The 20,819-nt window shown below is 38.6% G+C and overlaps 1 protein-coding gene across 1 annotated transcript in view; it reads left to right on the top strand.

Moving 5' to 3' along the window:
* Window positions 1–2,634: 2,634 nt before the first annotated feature.
* glis3 (GLIS family zinc finger 3) overlaps window positions 2,635–20,819 on the top strand; it is a gene marked incomplete at its 5' end in the record, with an annotated part of 42,380 nt that continues 24,195 nt past the window's right edge. Inside the window, 4 exons of the mRNA XM_084105444.1 lie at window positions 2,635–2,947; window positions 8,006–8,183; window positions 9,833–10,191; window positions 12,929–13,530. Of these exons, the coding sequence (XP_083961570.1) occupies window positions 2,635–2,947; window positions 8,006–8,183; window positions 9,833–10,191; window positions 12,929–13,530 (1,452 nt within the window). The remainder of the gene's footprint in view (window positions 2,948–8,005; window positions 8,184–9,832; window positions 10,192–12,928; window positions 13,531–20,819) is intronic.

Raw genomic sequence — 20,819 nt, forward strand, 5'->3', positions numbered from 1 at the left:
TTACAGTCACTGCCCTGTGAGTTCACTAGAGGCCAGCATTTAATTCACGTTTGGTCACCCTGAACACACAGAGACCGGCCTCAATACATCCAGACCAACAGCATCTCCATTTGAATCATGTAATAATACAGGGCTTTTATTAGACGTTGCGTTCGCTCAAGTCTTCTGTAGAATAAACAACCATGTTGCCATGAGAACAAGCAGCAGAACTCACTGAGCAAACACTCAAAGTGCCAGTGAAAGTGCAGCACAATGAGTGTGGACCGGAAACACACAGGTATCAGTGCAGAACCCCATCAGACCAGCTCAGGTGGATTTGGGGGAACCGATAGAAAAGTTTAAGAATTGCTCATTGAAAAACAGCAAGACTCTGGGTGACTCTGTAACACTTTACAATTAGGTTTACATTAGTTAACATGAACTAACAATGAACAATACTTCTAATCTACAGCATTATTCAATCTTAGTTAATGTTAATCACAGCATTTACTAATGTTAGCATACAACTTTTGATGCATTATATAGTAATGCACCGTGAACTAACATTATATTTCCACTAGGTAACATTGACAAAGATAGATGTTTTATAAAATATTACTCAATATTAGCTAATGCACTAACTAATTTGTAAAGTGTAACCAATTCATTTAGTTGCTTTATTAAAATAAATTGTACTAGAAGCATTTACATTCAAGCCAAAAGACAAACACAAGGTCACATGTGAGATGCATTACAAAACTAATCGAAACTAGACATCAAAAGAGAACAACTATCATTCAAATCAGTTATGCATTCTAGTTTAAGTATGTTGTGCATTGCATGAATATAAAAATGCTTAATGCAAAATCTTCCCGAAAGTTATTAAACAAGTTACAGTAGGCAAACACTTGTTTAATTATTGCTCATAAATAACGCGCGTTGATCGCAAACGAATCCAAATATGGTGCTTAAAAAGCGTGCTGATGATGTAATGATGCCAAACATTCACATGATGGAGGTTTTGTGGGGCAAAAGGGCAAATGAGTCTGATCTACCCGCCCATGACAACCATCACCAACCCACACACAACAGCGGCAGCAGCAGCTCACAATCACAGTCACATTCACTCAACATGAACACACTTCAAACACGCTAAAACTCTGATGAAACTCGCCGAGATCGATCCCGATCGATGATGACGTCACCGCGGCAGAAGATCGACTGAACTGGTTTATTTCATAAAGGTGTCATGAGGAGACTTTAACAGGTGAGTTTACCAACACAGTGGGAGTCAGGACACGCTAAACTGACGTGTTTCATCAACTACTGTAAAGTGTGTCGATCTCATTTTATTTTAAAATTAAAATTTCCAATTATTTTGCGCGCGAAGAGAGACGGTTGAGATTTTGGCGGCTTCAGGGATGATGGTGAAAGCGCGATTTCGGTTTGTCATCAAAATGCGTTTATTTTACATTATTGATTTTTTAGGCTATTTCTAATGATGTAAGAAAATTAATCGTAATAATGTAATAACATTTATTGCAAACCAAACAACTTATAAAACAAAATCTTCAATGGACCCTTTTCACAGACTGATAAGCTTTTTAACGGTCATCGACATCGCAAATCCTGCAGTTTTTATATATATATTTTTTTTTTAAAGTACATTTATAACATTATACATTGTATTGTATTATATTAACTATTTAACACTGTTGTTGTGAGGGTGTTTCTAATACAGCGGCTGTGTGAGTGACAGTAAAGTTTACATCTTTCTCTCTTCTGACTGCAATTATAAATCTCTCTCTATTTTTTCCCCATTTTTGAAAGTTGTGAAACACTATTATGGAGTTTTTCTTTTGCTATGTGAGCAAATGTGTAAACAAAAAATATATTTATATATATATATATATATATATATATATATATATATATATATATATATATTTTATTTATTTATTTGTTTATTTTTTAATATATATACATTCACTGCTATAGAAGTTTACCCAACTATGACGACTTCCGCTTCTGAGAAACATGGAATGTGAAAAGGGTCCATACTGTAGGCCTATTGTCTCACTGTTAACATTAAAAATATTTATCTAATTTTTGCAAATATTTTTTGATGCTGTTTTGTTAATCCTGAGCATCAAAACAATGACTAGCCCTACTACTTATCCAACTAGTCACTTGTAACTTTGCTGTAGTTCATGTAATTCGCTTGCAATGATGGTATCCATACCATGGTGTATGTAGACACGTTTTGACCTTCTGTGGTAAAGTTAGTGTTTTGGCCTTCAGCATTCAGTCAGCACTGAGACAGCGTTTTTATTAATGAAAACGAAGCTTATTGAAAACGCTCTCCAAAGTGGATAAATTTGAAAACGCCATTTTTGCGTTGTAGTGTGGACTTTCAAAACGGATGTATTTAAAAACGATGACGTAAGTTTAGTCATGTGACGCATATTGTACCAAAAGATATTGATGTTTATACCAGTATTGTGCCTGTTATGTGCTATTCACTTTCACCCTGTTGCTAAAATATTTTACTTTACACACTCTTCATATCACAGTCCTGCAAATATGACAGAAAATGTACTCACATTTGCTGTCCTGCGGCAAAACATGAGAGCGGTTGCGTTTTAGATGGTGACAATGGTGACCTATGGAAATCTGACTAGGCTTCATGTTCATCAGGTGACGGACATGAACGGGAAAGGCTGTAATCTGATGGTTTCTCCCTGCAGTATGGCTCAGGTACCTCAGCTGAGGATCCGCACGGGTCACTCCTCTTCCCCATCACTCCATCCCGACTCCACCTCTGGAAGCTCGGCCCTCAGTCTCCGCCGGCAGGTGCTGATCAATGGGAAGTTGGGCTTTCCACAGTCGTCACGTCATCAAGCTCCGTCGCTTTCACTCCCAGCATCCTCTGCCAAACAATCTGTTCGACCCAGCTGCACGGACAATGGTAAGAAAAATCAAGAATAAACATCTCAGGTTTAAAGGCATAACATTTGCTGTGACAGAATATCCTGGCGTGTTCAATGGCTTTGAAATTATGGAAACTTGTTTACTTTTTATCTCATAATTCAGACTTTTTTCCTCATAATTGCGAGTTTACAGAATTCTGCGTTTACGTTTCTCAATTGTTTGTTTTTTTCTTCTTACCATGGAATAAAAATAAATAAAGGTAATTATGCCCAATTTTCTTGCATTTTCAAGTTTACATCCGGCAATTCTGTTATTTTTTGTTTTCGCCACAGAATAAAAAAAAATTACGAATTTATATCTCTTAATTGCAAGATATAAACTCATAATTGAGTTTACATCTCGCAATTCAGACTTTTTTTGCTGTATTTGAGTTTGCATCTCGCAATTGTTTGTTTTGTTTTCGCAACAGAATAAAAAAGGTAATTTTGTCTTTTTACCTCACAGTTCAGATTTTTTTTCTCATATGTGCAAATTTATATCTCGCAATTGCAAGTTATAAACTTTTAATTGAGAGATTACATCTTGCAATTCTGAGTTTACATCTACAAATTCCATTTTTTTTCTGCCATGGAATAAAAAATAAAAAAGGTAATTGCAACTTTTTTTTATATCTCACAATTATGACTTTTTTTTCTTGGAATTGTGTGGAGAAAAGGTCTAAATTGTGAGAAAAAAAGTCAGAATTGGGAAGAAAAAGTCACAATTACCTTTTTTTTAACCAGTTTACCTTTTATTTTTTATTCCGTGGCAGAAATGAGCTTCCACATGAAAGTGCAGGCGATGTTCATAATTTAAGAGGGACACCTCCACAGTGTGGATGAAATAGGCCGTATCTCCATCCCTGCGCTCCACACTGCTCAGCCCAGTGAGCCACAACACCAGACTTGATGCTTTGAATTAGATAACGGACAATCCAACATCCCCACTCACAGTTAAATAGCAATAGCACTTCCAGCCTTCAATTCCTCTCGCACTGTCAGATATAACAGGCATTTCATGACAAGTGGACTTGAAGTCCTATGTATATAATACAGGTTAATAAAGTCAACATGAAACCCATTTACTTTCTTAACTTACACTTCTGGTGTGCTTTGAAATGACTTTCCTCCTGCCGACATCATCGATGCCCGATATAAAGACATTTTCACCATTAAATCAATTAATCATTGGTAAAATCATGAAGAAAAGTGAGTTGGAACACATTTTCTAGGGATGCACCGTTATGAAAATTTTGGCCAATACTTCTTTATATTTGAAAGCCGATAACTGATATATCAGCCGATAAATCTAAATCCAAATTTTTATATAATTTTTGAGAGCCTGATTACAAAAACAAAAGTCTCACCATTAAAATCCATGTCACAAGCACACAATTGTGATGTTCTCATTATAATTTTCTGTAGCCGATTTGACAGACTTGTGCTGCACATGTTGCACTGAACTGTATTTTCAATCATATTTCAAGAAATTCAAAATCAGCATCTGTAGTGTCTCAGCTGAAGGAAATAATCCATTATTTATTGGTTTTAATACAACGGCCGGCTGGTATATATCGGCTGGTACCGATATGGTGGCCGATATATCGTGCATCCCTAACATTTTCTGAAGCGCTTTATACAATACAGACCGTTTCAAAGCAGCTTCACAGTAATAAACAAGAAAAAAATACAGTTTCAATATCAATTATGAAAGAAGACAATACAGAAGACAATAGTGTCATTTTAGTTGATGTGAGCCGTTATTGATAGTGTCATAATTATAAACCTGCCTTGTTTTATTGAGATATAGTGACTCATCTGGTCTCGTCCTCCCCAAAAACACAGATTTACACACTGGTTGATATATTTAATTTCAATACCGTCCAGCAGCTCCGACCACGTCTTCTCCCCCAAACCCTCGCTCTCATATTTTTGATGATTAACCAAGCAGAAACTTGTACCTAAATGAGCCATGGAGCCAAAGCAGAGAGAGAAACTCGTTAGTACTTAACAGAGCAGAAACGCTTCTCTGGCTTATAGGAATTCCATGACTATTCATGTGTTTCTGTTTGATAGAGAATGGAAATATCACAAAAAGCTCCAGTAAATAATTATAAAAAATGTTCATAGTTTAAATTAAACGTTGAGTTTGCTGTACAAAAATAATTGATAGCTGAAAATTACAGATAGATTTGTGATTTGTAACCCAGTATTGTTGATGCTCATTATCACTATTTAAACAAAATCTGCCTGTTATATAATTATTTTGGCAACATTTAAAGTCACCATGAAATCAAAATTGACAATTCTTTTTTTTTATTTTATGGAATGTTGAAGTATTTATTATAAAAGATTTATTCGTGCACAACCTGTCACTCACGTGAGATCCACCAATAACAAAAAAACACAACCATCCAATCAATTCCCCACCGACAAAATCAAGCGCCGCCCACATTTGTTCTTGTTCCAGAAGCGTTTCACTCGGATATACGGAACAATAGGGAAGAAACGACTAGCACAACTTCCCTTTAATGATGACTTTCATGCACAATTTTGCAATATTCAACTCAATATATAAATTTGCTAAGCATGAAAAGACAGCAGAGGCCATCTTTATTCTCTTGTGCTTTGCAAATGATCTTGAAATATCTGCATTCTTTATGTGTAATTTGCAAACTCAAGACATTCTGGTGAAGTTGCTTCGAATCTACAACAGGAAAACAATAAAACAGTTTCTTCCACAAAGGTTGAATAAGCAGGAACAAGGAAATATTCTCAGAAGGCAAAGTTATGAACAAACGTTCTTCCAGTTTAAAAACGGTTTAAACATTTTAACGGTTTAAACATTTTAAAACATTTAAGAACTGGACATTTTCAGAACATCACAACTTAATGGGAACTTAATTTGTTAGGCCCTGTGTCCACCAAAGCGTTTTTTCACGCGGCTGGCGTATTTTTCCAATTGTTTTCAATGGGAGCGCCGCGTTTTTTACAGGTCGCCGAGAGTTGAAGAATGTTCAACTTTGGGTAAAACGCAGCGCTCATCACTGTCACTTTTTATCCAACCGTCCAATCACAGTGGAGGAGGGGCGGGATATATACCACACCGACCAACCGCCACATTCTGCTTGTACAATGTCAACAGACGACAACAACGAGCATAATAACGGAACAAAATCATTTACGTTATACGAAAATACGTTACATTGTATCGACATTTTAATATAGAATCAACACAGAAACAAAATATGTGTGAAATGAGATACTAGCAACACTTTCGCAGATATTCCGTATCATAACAAGCAATGCGTCTCAACTGAAAAAAATGCTGCGCTGCCAAAACGCTCTCAAGCGCCCACAGCTAGGCGTTTAGCAGAGCGCCTAGCGTTTTCAGCAGAGCGACTAGCATTCCAGCAGAGCGCCTAGCGTTTTCAGCATAGCGCCTAGCGTTTCAGCGGAGCGCCTAGTGTTTTCAGCTGAGCGCCTAGCGTTTCAGCGGAGCGCCTAGCGTTTTCAGCGGAGCGCCTAGCTTTTCAGCACAGCGCCTAGCGTTTTCAGCGGAGCGCCTAGCGTTTTCAGCAGAGAGACTAGCCTTCCAGCAGAGCGCCTAGCGTTTTCAGCAGAGCGCCTAGCGTTTCAGCGGAGCGCCTAGCGTTTTCAGCGGAGCGCCTAGCGTTTCAGCGGAGCGCCTAGCGTTTCAGCGGAGCGCCTAGTGTTTTCAGCTGAGCGCCTAGCGTTTCAGCGGAGCGCCTAGCGTTTTCAGCGGAGCGCCTAGCTTTTCAGCAGAGTGCCTAGCGTTTCAGCACAGCGCCTAGCGTTTTCAGCGGAGCGCCTAGCGTTTTCAGCGGAGCGCCTAGCGTTTTCAGCAGAGAGACTAGCCTTCCAGCAGAGCGCCTAGCGTTTTCAGCAGAGCGCCTAGCGTTTTCAGCGGAGCGCCTAGCGTTTTCAGCGGAGAGACTAGCCTTCCAGCAGAGCGCCTAGCGTTTTCAGCACAGCGCCTAGCGTTTTCAGCAGAGAGACTAGCCTTCCAGCAGAGCGCCTAGCGTTTTCAGCAGAGCGCCTAGCGTTTCAGCGGAGCGCCTAGCGTTTTCAGCGGAGCGCCTAGCGTTTCAGCGGAGCGCCTAGCGTTTCAGCGGAGCGCCTAGCGTTTCAGCGGAGCGCCTAGCGTTTCAGCGGAGCGCCTAACGGTTTCAGCAATGCGCCTAACGGTTTCAGCGGAGCGCCTACCGGTTTCAGCGGAGCGCCTAACGGTTTCAGCGGAGCGCCTACCGGTTTCAGCGGAGCGCCTAGCTCCTTTGGTGGACACACGGTGTTAGAGCATGTATTTGTTAGCTGGGAGTAATCAGGATACGCATCCGAACAGGCCAATTATTGTTCTTTATGGGTTTTTGGGGTTTGGACTGATGGGTTAGTGAACCTGAGGTTACCCTGTGAGTCCTAGAGCTCCTCCTGTCCGACTTCAGGGGAAAATCAGGTCCATCGGAGACGTCCAATAGATTTCTCAGGCGGCGAAAGAACACCACAGACACAGTGTAATCACCGTGGGAAAATCTCAGAGTAAAACTGGGAGTTCTGAAAAATATGATACACCGGTGTTTTTCCAGATGAGAAGTTTATCCATGTATCATATTTTTACTCTTTTAATTCATTTTATAACTGTATCATAAATCTCTTTTAATTTCTTTTGAATTTGCACACAATTCAAAGTGCAAATTCTTGCACTTTGAATTACCATAGTGTATGAAATGTGCTATATAAATAAACTAGCCTCGCCTATGCTGTACAAGGAAGGAGAATAAGTATATCTCTAGGGCAGAACAGCCTCTGATCGGCTGAAAGGCACAGCTTGATTATTAGTTCTCTGCTGGAGTCTTTTACTGCCAGTTTTTCCTGCTCTTTAATGGCAAGATTTCATTCAGACAGTCTGAACTTTAGTATTACGTGACTTCTGGACTCTCCGCTCTTTTACAGAACTCTTACAGAAGATTGTATATAATACAAGCGTGAATTATCTTCATTCAGTCATGGGTTATAAATGTCTGATGACTCTTTCTCAGGTTACTTGTCTTTGGGGATGAACAGAAACGTTTTTGGGCCGTACGGCGGCTCAAACCTGCAGGTGACGAGTAACGCCATGCTGGTCCACAGTCTGGGTCCGGTTTCTCCATCCGTCACTCAAACTTCAGCCCAAAACAACCCGCCTCACTCACTTGCCGTTCCCTTCACTGATGCCAGGTAAATATCCTTAAAGAGAATACCCATCAAACGTCCATATGACTTCTGCACTATATGCCTAATAGATCAATATACAAGTCTTCTTATTTTTCCCTCCAAAGCTCTCAAATCTCATCTAATTTATGCTTCTACATATTCAAACTTGGCACATCATGATTTACTCACATTCATGTTGCTCTTTGACTTTCTTCTCTGAATCTGAAATGCACTGCAAAAGTCAAGAAATCGAAAACATACATATACATATATATATATATATATATATATATATATATATATATATATATATATATATATATACACACAAATCAGGGTTATTGTTAACTAAAACTATTAAAAACATTTTGTTAACCGAAATAAAGCAAAACAATAAATTATAAATATTAGTTAAAAACCTTAAACCAAATAAAAAATAAAAAAAATTCCATAAATAAAAACCTGAATTTCAGTCAATTTCAGAAAAGGCATGTGAAGATATTTTCATGCCGCGATAATTGCTAGAGCTTTTATCACCATATTGAATTAAGTTGTAGACACTTAAGTGTGAAGTTTAACTTTTTTCATACAACAAAAGGACATTTTAACATTTAAATGCTATAAAATAATACACAAAAATGTATAAAGTAAACAGATGTTTTAAACAGATTAAAGTACAAATGACCACAACTATTAAGAAACAACAGAATCAACGTATGGATATATATATATATATATATATATATATATATATAAATCAGGGTTATTGTTAACTAAAACTATTAAAAACATTTTATTGAAATAAAGCTAAACAATTAAATATAAATATTAGTTAAAACCTTAAACCAAATAAAAATTAAAAATGTTTCCTTGGCAATAAACTGAAATAAGTTTTAAGTTGAAGCACTAAAATTATTAACTGAAAACAGACAAAAACTTAAAATAAAATAAAAATAAAATAAAAATATATAGCAAGATAAAAAAAAACCTAAAACAAATAAAATGACAAAAGCACTAAAATTTTTACTAAAATTAACATCCAAAAATATAAAAATATAAAAGCTAATTCAAAATATTAAAGTCCCCTTGTAATCAATAATTGTATCCCTTAAAACTCATCTTTGATCATCAAAATGACACATTTAAACGTTTTTCCTTGAAATAAATTTCTTCATGCCTTAAAATATCTTGACTGTAACTCGACACCCTCGCCTCATTTAGTATGCATGGTTCTATGAATATGCAAATGAGCCCCGCCTCCACTCACTCACTCAGCTCAGAGATCCACTGGTTGACGATCACACGTTGATCTGATTGGTTACAAGGTAGTTTGTGACGTCAGAAACACCAGCGATTTCAAAGCGTGTTTTTGAGACTGTCTTTGGTTCACTGCAGTTTTAAGGAGGAAATACTCAGCAATGGAGTCGACTTATGAATTTACACATGGTTTGTCTTAAAGCATATTAAAAACACCACAGACACATAAACAACATTAAAAGCTGGATTTACACCACAGGGGGACTTAAACTAAACTAAAAATAAATAGCAATATTTGGAAAAAACTATAATTAAATGACAAAAGCAAAGAATATAAAAAATGAAAGCTAATTCAAAATATGAATAAAACTAAAATAACAGATTTGGAGTGACATTAATGACACGATCTATTGCAGGTGTTTGCTGTCCAGAGAGTCTTTAGCCTCGACGACCCTCAGCCTCGCCGAGACCCAGTCGATCCGCAGCGGTAAACTGGACTGGCCGTACGGGTACCGGGTTCTGCCTCCTCTGGGTCTCACACACACATCAGAACCAGCGGACCTGAACCTCGTGCCAGAACCCCTCTCCAACCCCACATCTCTCCCTCATTACCTCTTCAAGGAGGACCACAGTCTCTCGTCCCGCTCCAAGAAGAGAGCGTTGTCTTTATCTCCTCTCTCTGACGGACTCGGACTCGACCTCAACTCCATCATCAGAACCTCCCCGACCTCACTAGTGGCGTATATAATCGGGTCTCGAAACTCTCCGGCATCGTGTCCGACCCCTGGAGAAAAAAAAACATGTTAAGTATACTTGCAGACAGTCACCTTCATTTATACAGCGCTTTTAACAATACAGATCAAAGCAGCAAAGATTCCAGTGACAAATAATTTGTCTGTCGACACTAGACGCGACTAGCCTGGTTCTACCAGACTCTCGTACATTTCATTTGTACAGAGAGTCTGGCCTCTCTCCATTGAGAAACGTTTACTTCCTTGAAGGCGGGTTCTCTGTTAAAGTTCAAAACTATTGGATCTGCCCAGAGTCACTCAGGATCTGCCATAGCCAATCGCTAACGTGTGGTCGTCCGAAAGATCAGAGGATTATGTTTAGAATAAGATGTCTATCTTTTATAAAGTTTATAAAGCGACGAGAATACTTTTTGTGCGCAAAAACAAACAAAAATAACGACTTTATTCCACTATTCATTTCCTTCTCTCTGTTCCTCGAGTCTTGATAGAGCAGCGCGTCTGTGTTGTACGTCACATGTAGGCTCACTATTGGCCGACGCTAGTCATGTGTGTGATCACATCAACGTCATCGTTCTCAGCCACTCCCTCTGTTCGCTGATTGGTCCTACAAAAAATTGATTTCTGGAAACCTAAGAATATACAGCAGTCCCAGACGTAGTACTGAAGGAAAATGAAATTGAGCGGAAGTGCGTAGGAGGGCGCAGCCAGGCTAAGACGCGACTGCGAGATGCGTACAAATCAATCAAAACCCACAGCCAATCAGAACAGCGTGTGGGCGGAGTCAGCCAATCAGAACAGCGTGTGGGCGGAGTCTCGCGGCACCAGAGAGTAATCTTGATGGCACTCGCAAGAAAATGTACCAGTACATAATCAAACTCACAAATATTACACCATTTAAACATTATTAAAAATACACACTGAGTTACTAAAACAATATTTGTCGAAGAATACACTTGTTTGTTCACAGTTTGAACGTTCTTGTTTACATTTGTTTAATTTCAAGATCTGAGGTGAATTATCCACTGTTGCTTTTACAGCCTCAAAGCTGGAGCACTGAATGATATTCAGAGTCACATGACACGCTTTTAACATTAAATAAAGCACATAAACAGTGCCTGAGATTATCATCGCCACACTTTGTGTTTGTTGTTCCAGCGCGACGTCGCAGAAAATAGAAACCGTTTCTAAAATAGAATCGTCGCGTGTCGCCGTCGCGGCTGGCTAGGACAAACACTCGGATTAACGTGGAAAAGAGGCTTTTATCGCGCGTCACGGCGTCACGTGTAGTTAGCACACGGTGTTACAGTGATAATAGGAAATTAAAGTAACAGAGAATGTTTTGGCTTTACAGCAGCTAAAGTTAGTTTTGATTGATTCACTTCCGTTGTAAAGATCATTAGTTATTATTATGCACATGCGTATCACGTGTTTAGTCTATAGGTATGTGTGTTTGAATATATACGTGTGTTGGCGTATAGTCCTTCTTTACAAATTGACCTCAACAAATTACTTGTCTGGCCTTAAAAATTCATAATACAGAATTAATTCAGTATACTTCAAGTGTGTTCATGATTAGTTAACTTGAAGTGTGCTATTTTGAAACAGCTAATTTTGTACTAAATATATTTTAGCTGTAATTAAATTGCAGTAAAGAACAACTTTTAAGTGTATTTAGTTTACTTTTGTGTACTAAGTTGGAACAACTTCAAGTATACTTAGTATATTTAAGTATATGCCTGTGTAGGGACTAATTACATGCTTGATTAATGATATTAAAGTGTACTTTATTTGTGTTACAAGTACATTACAAATTCATTACGAGTGTCTTCGAAACATACAAGCAATATACCATAAGTGTATTTATATATATATTTAAAATATTTATTTTTGGTGTCTTTGCCTTTTATTAGGATAACTTGCCCATGAGGTTATCGGCGCCGTCCATAAGTGTATTCTATAAATTGCACACTTTATCTTCAATAACAAATGCACATTAATAGACAAATACTTTGTATACAAAATATACATACTATACTTTGTACAAAATACTATTGTATACTATAATGTATTTTGAAAGTATACTTTCAATGCATTGTTACAATGATCATTTCCAGCACACAGTTAAAATATATTTTTAATAAAGTGCAAATAAATATACTTTTAAAAAATAAACTGATTTTTCAGACAAAAATAAATATTTTTATTTTTAGAAAATATACTAAAGTACTAATTATTTTAAAGTGTGTTAATAGGTAAAATAGGTAAAAGCATGATGCTAATATACTTTTAATATATTTAAATTTAAAGTGCAATTTTTGTTAGTATATTTGCAATGTACTATTGAAAAAGGGAATATATTTCAAATAGTCAAGTCACCTTTATTTATATAACGCTTTTTACAATACAGAGTGTTTCAAAGCAGCTTTACAGAGATAAAAGGAAAATAATGCAACAGTTTGTTTCCAGAAGAGAATAGCGTCCCAGTCCAGCTTAAGTCAGTTCAGTGATGGTTGATTTTTGCTGTAAAAAAGTTATTAATTTAGTTCATTTATTTATATCTATATATAGCCGCTCTGGAGAAAACCGTGATGTCATCGTCCAGCTCAGTTCAGTTCTCATGGTTCATTTTTGTTGTAAAAAAGTTATTTAGTTCATTTAGAATGGTGAGAATGCAGGCAGAGCAATAATATTGTTGAATATTAAGTTAAATGTCCCCAACTAACTCAGCAATACAATAAAGTTTACTTTTTTCCCCACTAGGGACTCCTTCGCCATTGCAGTCGGATGTTTGCGGACACTTTCTGGGAGTCAGAGGAAGTTGCATCCCTCATCCGAACCATGGAAAACACACGAACAAGAGTGTGTGTGTCCAAGCGGACTCGGAGACTTCCCGAATGCAGCATTTAGAGGGAATAGAAGATCAATTCACTAATCTAGTGGTGGAGCACCAACTTCAACCCGCTCATGAGATCCAAAACAAGCACTCGCCTTCAATACAGCTTAAGTTTTCCGCTTTAATCCGAACGCCTAGTCCTCCTCGAGGCCCTCCGCCTCCATATAACTCTCATTTTCGAGGATCTCACACTCAGAACGCAATGGTTCTTCCCTCAATGCTTGAGGAGGATGAAGATGAAGACCCGAGTGGAGGGCACTGCTGTCGCTGGCTGGACTGTGGTGCTGTGTTCGGCCCGCGGGACGATCTGGTCAAGCACATCGAGAAGGTTCACGTTGACCAGCGTAAGGGCGAGGACTTCACCTGCTTCTGGGCCGCGTGTCCGCGCAAACACAAGCCTTTCAACGCGCGCTACAAGCTGCTCATACACATGAGGGTCCACTCCGGGGAGAAGCCCAACAAGTGCTCCGTGAGTCTCAGCTCATCTATAGATCACTAATGTACACGCTATTAAGCACTATTAAACACACACACAGTTATAAACTATTTTTTGAAAAGTAGAGAAAAGGCATATATATATATTACATAAAACTAGGCTATATATACCTGTGTGTAATTAAAAAAGTTTTTGCTATATACACACACACACATATTTACACACATACACACACACATATATACACACACACACATATATATACACACACATGTATACACACACACACACACACACTTATATATACACACACACACACATATATATACACACACATGTAAACACACACATGTATACACACACACACACACACACACACATATATATATACACACATATATACACACACACACACATGTATACACACACACACACACCCACTTATATATACACATACACACACACACACACACGTATACATATTTACACACACTCATGTACACACATACATGTGTATACATACACACACACACACACACACACGTATGCAGACACACACACACACACACGTTTGCGCACACACACATATACACACTCATGTATACACACACATATACACACACACACACACACACAAGTGTACACACACAAACATAAACACACACATGTATGCACACACACACATACACACACACGTATGCACACACACACACACACACGTACACACACTCATGTATACAAACACACACGCACACATGTATACACACATACTGTACATACACACACACGTTTACACACATACACACACACACACATATACACATACTCACATACACACACTCATGTATACAAACACACACACACACGTTTGCACACACACACACACACACATGCACATACACACACACATATACACATATACACATACACACACACAAACACACACATATACACACACACACAAACACACACACATATACACACACTCACACTCATCAATGTTCAAATCAATGATCTCTTTGCAGTCGAGTTTCCAGCACAAAGCATGTTAGACTAAAGGCTTCTTTAGGTAGGCGTGTTTCTAAACTGAACTTTTAATATCATTAAAGAACCATTAAGGAACTTTCTTACTTTAGAGTAATTAAGAGAAGTGCTTGATTAAGAGGATCTGGTCATTGGGTAACGACACCCCCCAGTGGTTGCCATGGTGAAGCTCGTGCGCTTCAGTGTGTGCGTCTCAACACTGCAGAGATTCAGAGACGCGTGTGTCTTCGGTTCATTAGTTTACATTAGTTATTGTATTTACTAACATGAACTAACCATGAGCAATACATTCGTTACTGTATTTATTCATCTTTGTTAATGTTAGTTAATAAAAATCCAGCTGTTCATTGTTTGTTCATGTTAGTTCACAGTGCATTAACTAATGTTAACATACAACATTTGATTTAAATAATGTTTTAGTTAATGTTAAAATTAATATTAACTAAGATTAATAAATGCTGAAGAAGTGTTCATTCTTAGTTCATGTAAACTAATGAACCTTATTGTAAAGTGTTTCTGTGTTTTCTCTGTATTGATGCATCAGGAGAAACTCTTGTGAAGGTTTAAACTAGTTTATCTGTGAGATCTACTGAGAAACTCCTCATTAATCACAGCGTTAACAAGACAAAGACCCTGCCAATATAATCAGCATAGCTCAAACTCACTGTGTTCTGCTGTGGAGAAGCTGCGCGCACACACACACACACACACACACACGTGCTGCTGTGGAGAAGCTGCGCACACACACACACACACACACACACACGTTCTGCTGTGGAGAAGCTGCGCACACACACACACACATACACACACACGTTCTGCTGTGGAGAAGCTGCACACACACACACACACACACACACACACGTTCTGCTGTGGAGAAGCTGCACACACACACACACACACACACACACACACGTGCTGCTGTGGAGAAGCTGCACACACACACACACACACACGTTCTGTTGTGGAGAAGCTGCACACACACACACACACACACATTCTGCTGTGGAGAAGCTGCACACACACACACACGTTCTGCTGTGGAGAAGCTGCGCACACACACACACACGTTCTGCTGTGGAGAAGCTGCACACACACACACACACGTTCTGCTGTGGAGAAGCTGCACACACACACACACACACACACACACATGTGCTACTGTGGAGAAACTGCATTACGCTTCATCTGTGAGGTTTTCTTCATTCTTTTAACTCCAGCCATCAGCTAATTAGTGATTATCCTTGATAATTGACATGGAGTTTGTGTAATTAAGCAGTTATTAAAAAGGGACAAAAGACTCAGTTGTAAGCGCTGGCAGAGACTCAAGGTGATGATACACAGGGCAACTTTCTGAGCGGTTGTTGCTTGGGCACTTTCATTGAAAATGGGCAATACATGTATTTGTGCTCACCGGCTCCCTGTGGGAGTTACAGGAGACTAAGGGAACTACAGCAAATGTATCGAAACTAAACACCCTGGGCCCTATTTTAACGATCTGAAACGCAAGTATCAAGCGCAAAACGCAAGTAACTTTGTGGGCGGGTCTCGGCGCTGTTGCTCTTACACCGGCGGGATAAATGACTCTTGCGCCCGACGCAAATCTAAAATTCAATTAAATTCAATTCAAATTTATTTGTATAGCGCTTTTCACAATACATATTGTTTCAAAGCAGCTTTACAGAAAGTGCATTTCAGAAATGTACATAGAAAAATACAGTTAGTTAATCATACATTAATTTAGGGCATAAACATATCGCCAGCGTCGAGTCGTCTCTTCACAGGCGTCGAGTCGTCTCTGCACGGGTGTGGGGGCATCTGTAGTTTCCATGGGAGGCTGGATACAAACTGGAGCTGACAATCTGTGTTTACCAACAGAAATAGGTTGTGATAACAACAGAAAAGCAGATGGTAAATAATTAGCGTAGCTGCTGTTCATAACAATAATGCATTCAATCTGATTCAACTGTAGTATAAAAGGTAAGTATTATGTGAATGCTTGGCTAAAGAAATGCGTCTTTAATCTAGTTTTAAACTGGGACAGCGAGTCTGAGCCTCGAACAATATCAGGAAGGCCATTCCACAGTTTAGGAGCTAAATGTGAAAATGCCCTCCCTCCTTTAGTGGACTTAGATATCCTAGGAATGACCAGAAGCCTCGAATTTAGTGATCTTAAAGAGCGCGATGGATTGTAGGGCGATAGAAGTTCCGTTTATAGGTCATTAGTAATACTTTGTAATTGATACGGAACTTTATAGGTAACCAATGTAGAGATGATAGAATTGGTGTTATATGGTCATATTTCCTTGACCTAGTAAGAACTCTAGCGGCTGCATTTTGTACTAACTGTAGCTTGTTTATTGAGGATGCAGGACAACCAGCTAATAAAGCATTACAGTAATCTAGTCTCGAGGTCATGAATGCATGAACTAACTTTTCTGCATCAGAAACTGATAGCATGTTACGTAGCTTAGCAATGTTTCTAAGGTGGAAAAAGGCTGTTCTTGTAACATATGAAATATGACTTTCGAAAGACAAGTTGCGGTCTAATATAACACCCAGGTCTTTTACTGTAGAGGATAAAGTAACAGGACATCCTTCTAAAGTAAAGTTGTGTTTAAAATGTGTTGGTCTGAAGTCGCTTCATTACTCATAGGTGTGGTTTGGGCGTAACGTGAAATAAACCAGTCAGAGCGTCACCTCACATTCCCTTTAAGAGCAGGCGCGCTTGTTCCACGGCGGATTGCTATTATAACGGCGGATTCGCCAGGAGGTTCACAGCCGAGGAGACCGACGTTCTCGTCAGGGCCGTAAAACACAGAGAAGTGACATTGGGGATGGAGAAACACACCCAAATAAGCTTCGGTTAAACAGGCGTATGATAATTTGGGTAAATGTGTAAGCTAGATTTATGCTTTTATAATAACCTATCTATCTATCTATCTATCTATCTATCGTAATAATGTATGATTTGCAAAAATGATAACTGCTGCGTCTGTGTGTACATGAGAGAATCAAAGTGTATGCGCGTTGTGCACACGCTACATTGATTATGGCCCTTAAAGGAGAACTCCGGTCAATTTTTTTGTAAATTTGGAGTGCTGTCAATACAGAGAACAACGACAAAAATCAGTGTTGCCTACACCGTGTTATCCTCTTTTTAAAATTTGCACCCTGTTGACTTCAATGGGGAAAGTTTTAAACCTGCTTTTAGCCTCTTAACATCCTTGATGTGTCATTACAAGTGCCCAGGTCATTGTGAGTGATTCCTTCAGAGTGAACACGGTGAATCTGACTGCAGTAGATGTGAAAGATATGAATAAAAATGAAGTTAATTCGGCCAGCGCTCATACCTGTATTTACTCCTGTTTTCGGTCGAAGTCCACAGTAGTCGATTGTCGAGTTCACGCGCGTGATCATAGGTAACTAAGCAACAGCGGAGAACTCAACAATCGATTACTATGGACTTCGACCTATCTATGTGTCAGTTTGTCTGTCTATCTTCCTGTCTGTCTGTCTACCTATCTATCTATCTATCTATCTATCTATCTATCTATCTATCTATCTATCTATCTATCTATCTATCTGTCTGTCTGTCTGTCTGTCTGTCTGTCTGTCTATCTAAATGTCTGTCAGTCTGTCTATCTATATGTCTGTCTGTCTGTGTACCTGTCTATCTCTCTATCAGTATTTCTGTCTGTCAGGTAGTCAGTCTATCTTTCTGTCAATCTGTCTATCTCTTTCTGTCTACCTGTCTGTCTGTCTATCTGTCTATCTATCTATCTATCTATCTATCTATCTATCTATCTATCTATCTATCTATCTATCTATCTGCCTATCTATCTATCTATCTATCTATCTATCTGTCTATCTGTCTGTCTACCTGTCTATTTCTCTGTCTGTCTGTCTGTCTGTCTATCTATATGTCTGTCAATCTGTCTATCTACCTGTCTATTTATCTATCTTATCTGTCTGTCTGTCCGTCTACCTGTCTATCAATATGTCTGTCTATCTATCTGTCTATCTCTCTATCTATCTCCATGTATGTCTGTCTGTCTGTCTATCTATCTATATGTCTGTCTGTCTACCTGTCTATCTATCTATCTGTATGTATGTCTGTCTATCTGTCAGTCTGTTTGTCTATCTTTCTGTCAATCTGTCTATCTTTCTGTCTGTCTGTCTGTCTGCCTGTCTCTGTCTATATGTCTGTCTGTCTGCCTGCCTGTCTATCTTTTTGTCAATCTGTCTATCTATCTTTCTTTCTGTCTATTTCTCTATCTATCTGTCTGTCTGTGTCTACCTGTCTATCTACTTGTCTGTCTGTCTACCTGTCTGTCTATGTGTCAATTTGTCTGTCTATCTACCTGTCTGTCTGTCTACCTGTCTATCTATATGTCTGTAAGTCTGTCTATCTGTCTGTCTATCTTTCTGTCTACCTCTCTATCTATCTGTATGTCTGTCTGTCTATCTTTCTTTCTACCTCTCTATCTATCTGCATGTCTCTCTGTCTATCAATCTGTCTGTCTATCTTTCTGTCTATCTGTCTATCTATCTATCTGTCTGTCTATCTGTCTCTCTGTCTATCTATCTATCTATCTATCTATCTATCTATCTATCTATCTATCTATCTATCTATCTATCTATCTATCTATCTATCTATCTATCTATCTATCTATCTGTCTGTCTGTCTGTCTATCTAAATGTCTGTTAGTCCTGTCTATCTATCTACTGTAAAACTTCAAATAATAGCCGAGTCCCAAATAGAGGCCTGTCTCTTTTACACGCCTGGTGTGGCTACAGGTTTGGATAAATAAAGGCCGGTCTCAAATAGAGGCCTGGTCTGTTTTTTTAGTTTCGGGTTGTATTTAATCTTCTAAAACCCGTCAGATCGTCTGTTTAAGCCAGTTCTATGGAGCAGATTGCGCACGCAAGAGAGCCCTGCCCATCTGGACCATCTGGGCGGGAGCTGTTAGCGCAAGCAAGGCAGGCAGAGAGAGTTAGCGCCGCGTCGCGTCTATGACAACTCGAGGTATCGCACACCGGACGCGCACTTTGTCAGTTTATGGCCAGCAATATTGTTGTGTTTAAGGACATTATGGAATTAAGATCATGTCTGTACTATGTTATGATTGAACTGTACAATTAAATTCAATCGTTGCTCATTCAGTTAACAGAGCGTCCGTTAACTGAATGAATTGAGAATATCACCTGAAAATCCGATAACATAAGCAATTTTCATTCAACCAGCTGATTTCTGTAAATGAATGTAAAACTAAATGTATATTGCAGCACAGGGTGAAGTCTCAGCACTAAAATAAAGGCCTGTCTCATATAGACGCCTGTCTCAAATACAAGCCGGTGCAGTTCGGCGATTTGGGAAAATAAAAGCCTGGGCTATTATTTGAAGTTTTACGGTATCTGTCTATCTCTTTCTGTCTGTCTGTCTGTCTGTCTTTCTATCTGTCTGGCTATCTATTTCTCTATCTATCTATCTGTCTTTCTGTGTCTACCTGTCTATTTCTCTGTCTGTCTTTCTGTCTATCTGTCTATCTACCTGTCTATTTCTCTGTCTGTCTTTCTGTCTATCTGTCTATCTACCTGTCTATTTCTCTATCTATCAGTATGTCTGTCTATCTGTCTGTCTATCTTTCTGTCAATCTGTCTATCTATCTATATGTCTGTCTGTCTGTCTATCTTTCTGTCAATCTGTCTATCTATCTATCTTTCTGTCTGTCTGTCTGTCTATCTTTCTGTCAGTCTGTCTATCTATCTATCTATCTATCTATCTATCTATCTATCTATCTATCTATCTATCTATCTATCTATATGTCTGTCTATCTATCTATCTTTCTGTCAATCTGTCTATCTATCTTTCTGTCTGTCTGTCTATCTTTCTGTCAATCTTTCTATCTATATGTCTGTCTGTCTGTCTATCTTTCTGTCAATCTATCTATCTATCTTTCTGTCAATCTGTCTATCTATCTATCTTTCTGTCTGTCTGTCTGTCTGTCTATCTATCTTTCTGTCAATCTGTCTATCTATCTATCTATCTATATGTCTGTCTGTCTGTCTATCTTTCTGTCAATCTGTCTATCTGTCTATCTATCTTTCTGTCTGTCTGTCTGTCTGTCTATCTTTCTGTCAATCTGTCTATCTATCTATCTTTCTGTCAATCTGTCTATCTATCTATCTTTCTGTCTGTCTGTCTGTCTGTCTATCTTTCTGTCAATCTGTCTATGCCTAATTCATGATGATTACTAACGTTTGTGACAGAAAAA

The sequence above is a fragment of the Abramis brama genome (assembly GCF_963993115.1).
Source record: "Abramis brama genome assembly, chromosome: 25".
In the NCBI taxonomy this organism is placed as follows: Eukaryota; Metazoa; Chordata; class Actinopteri; order Cypriniformes; family Leuciscidae; genus Abramis; species Abramis brama.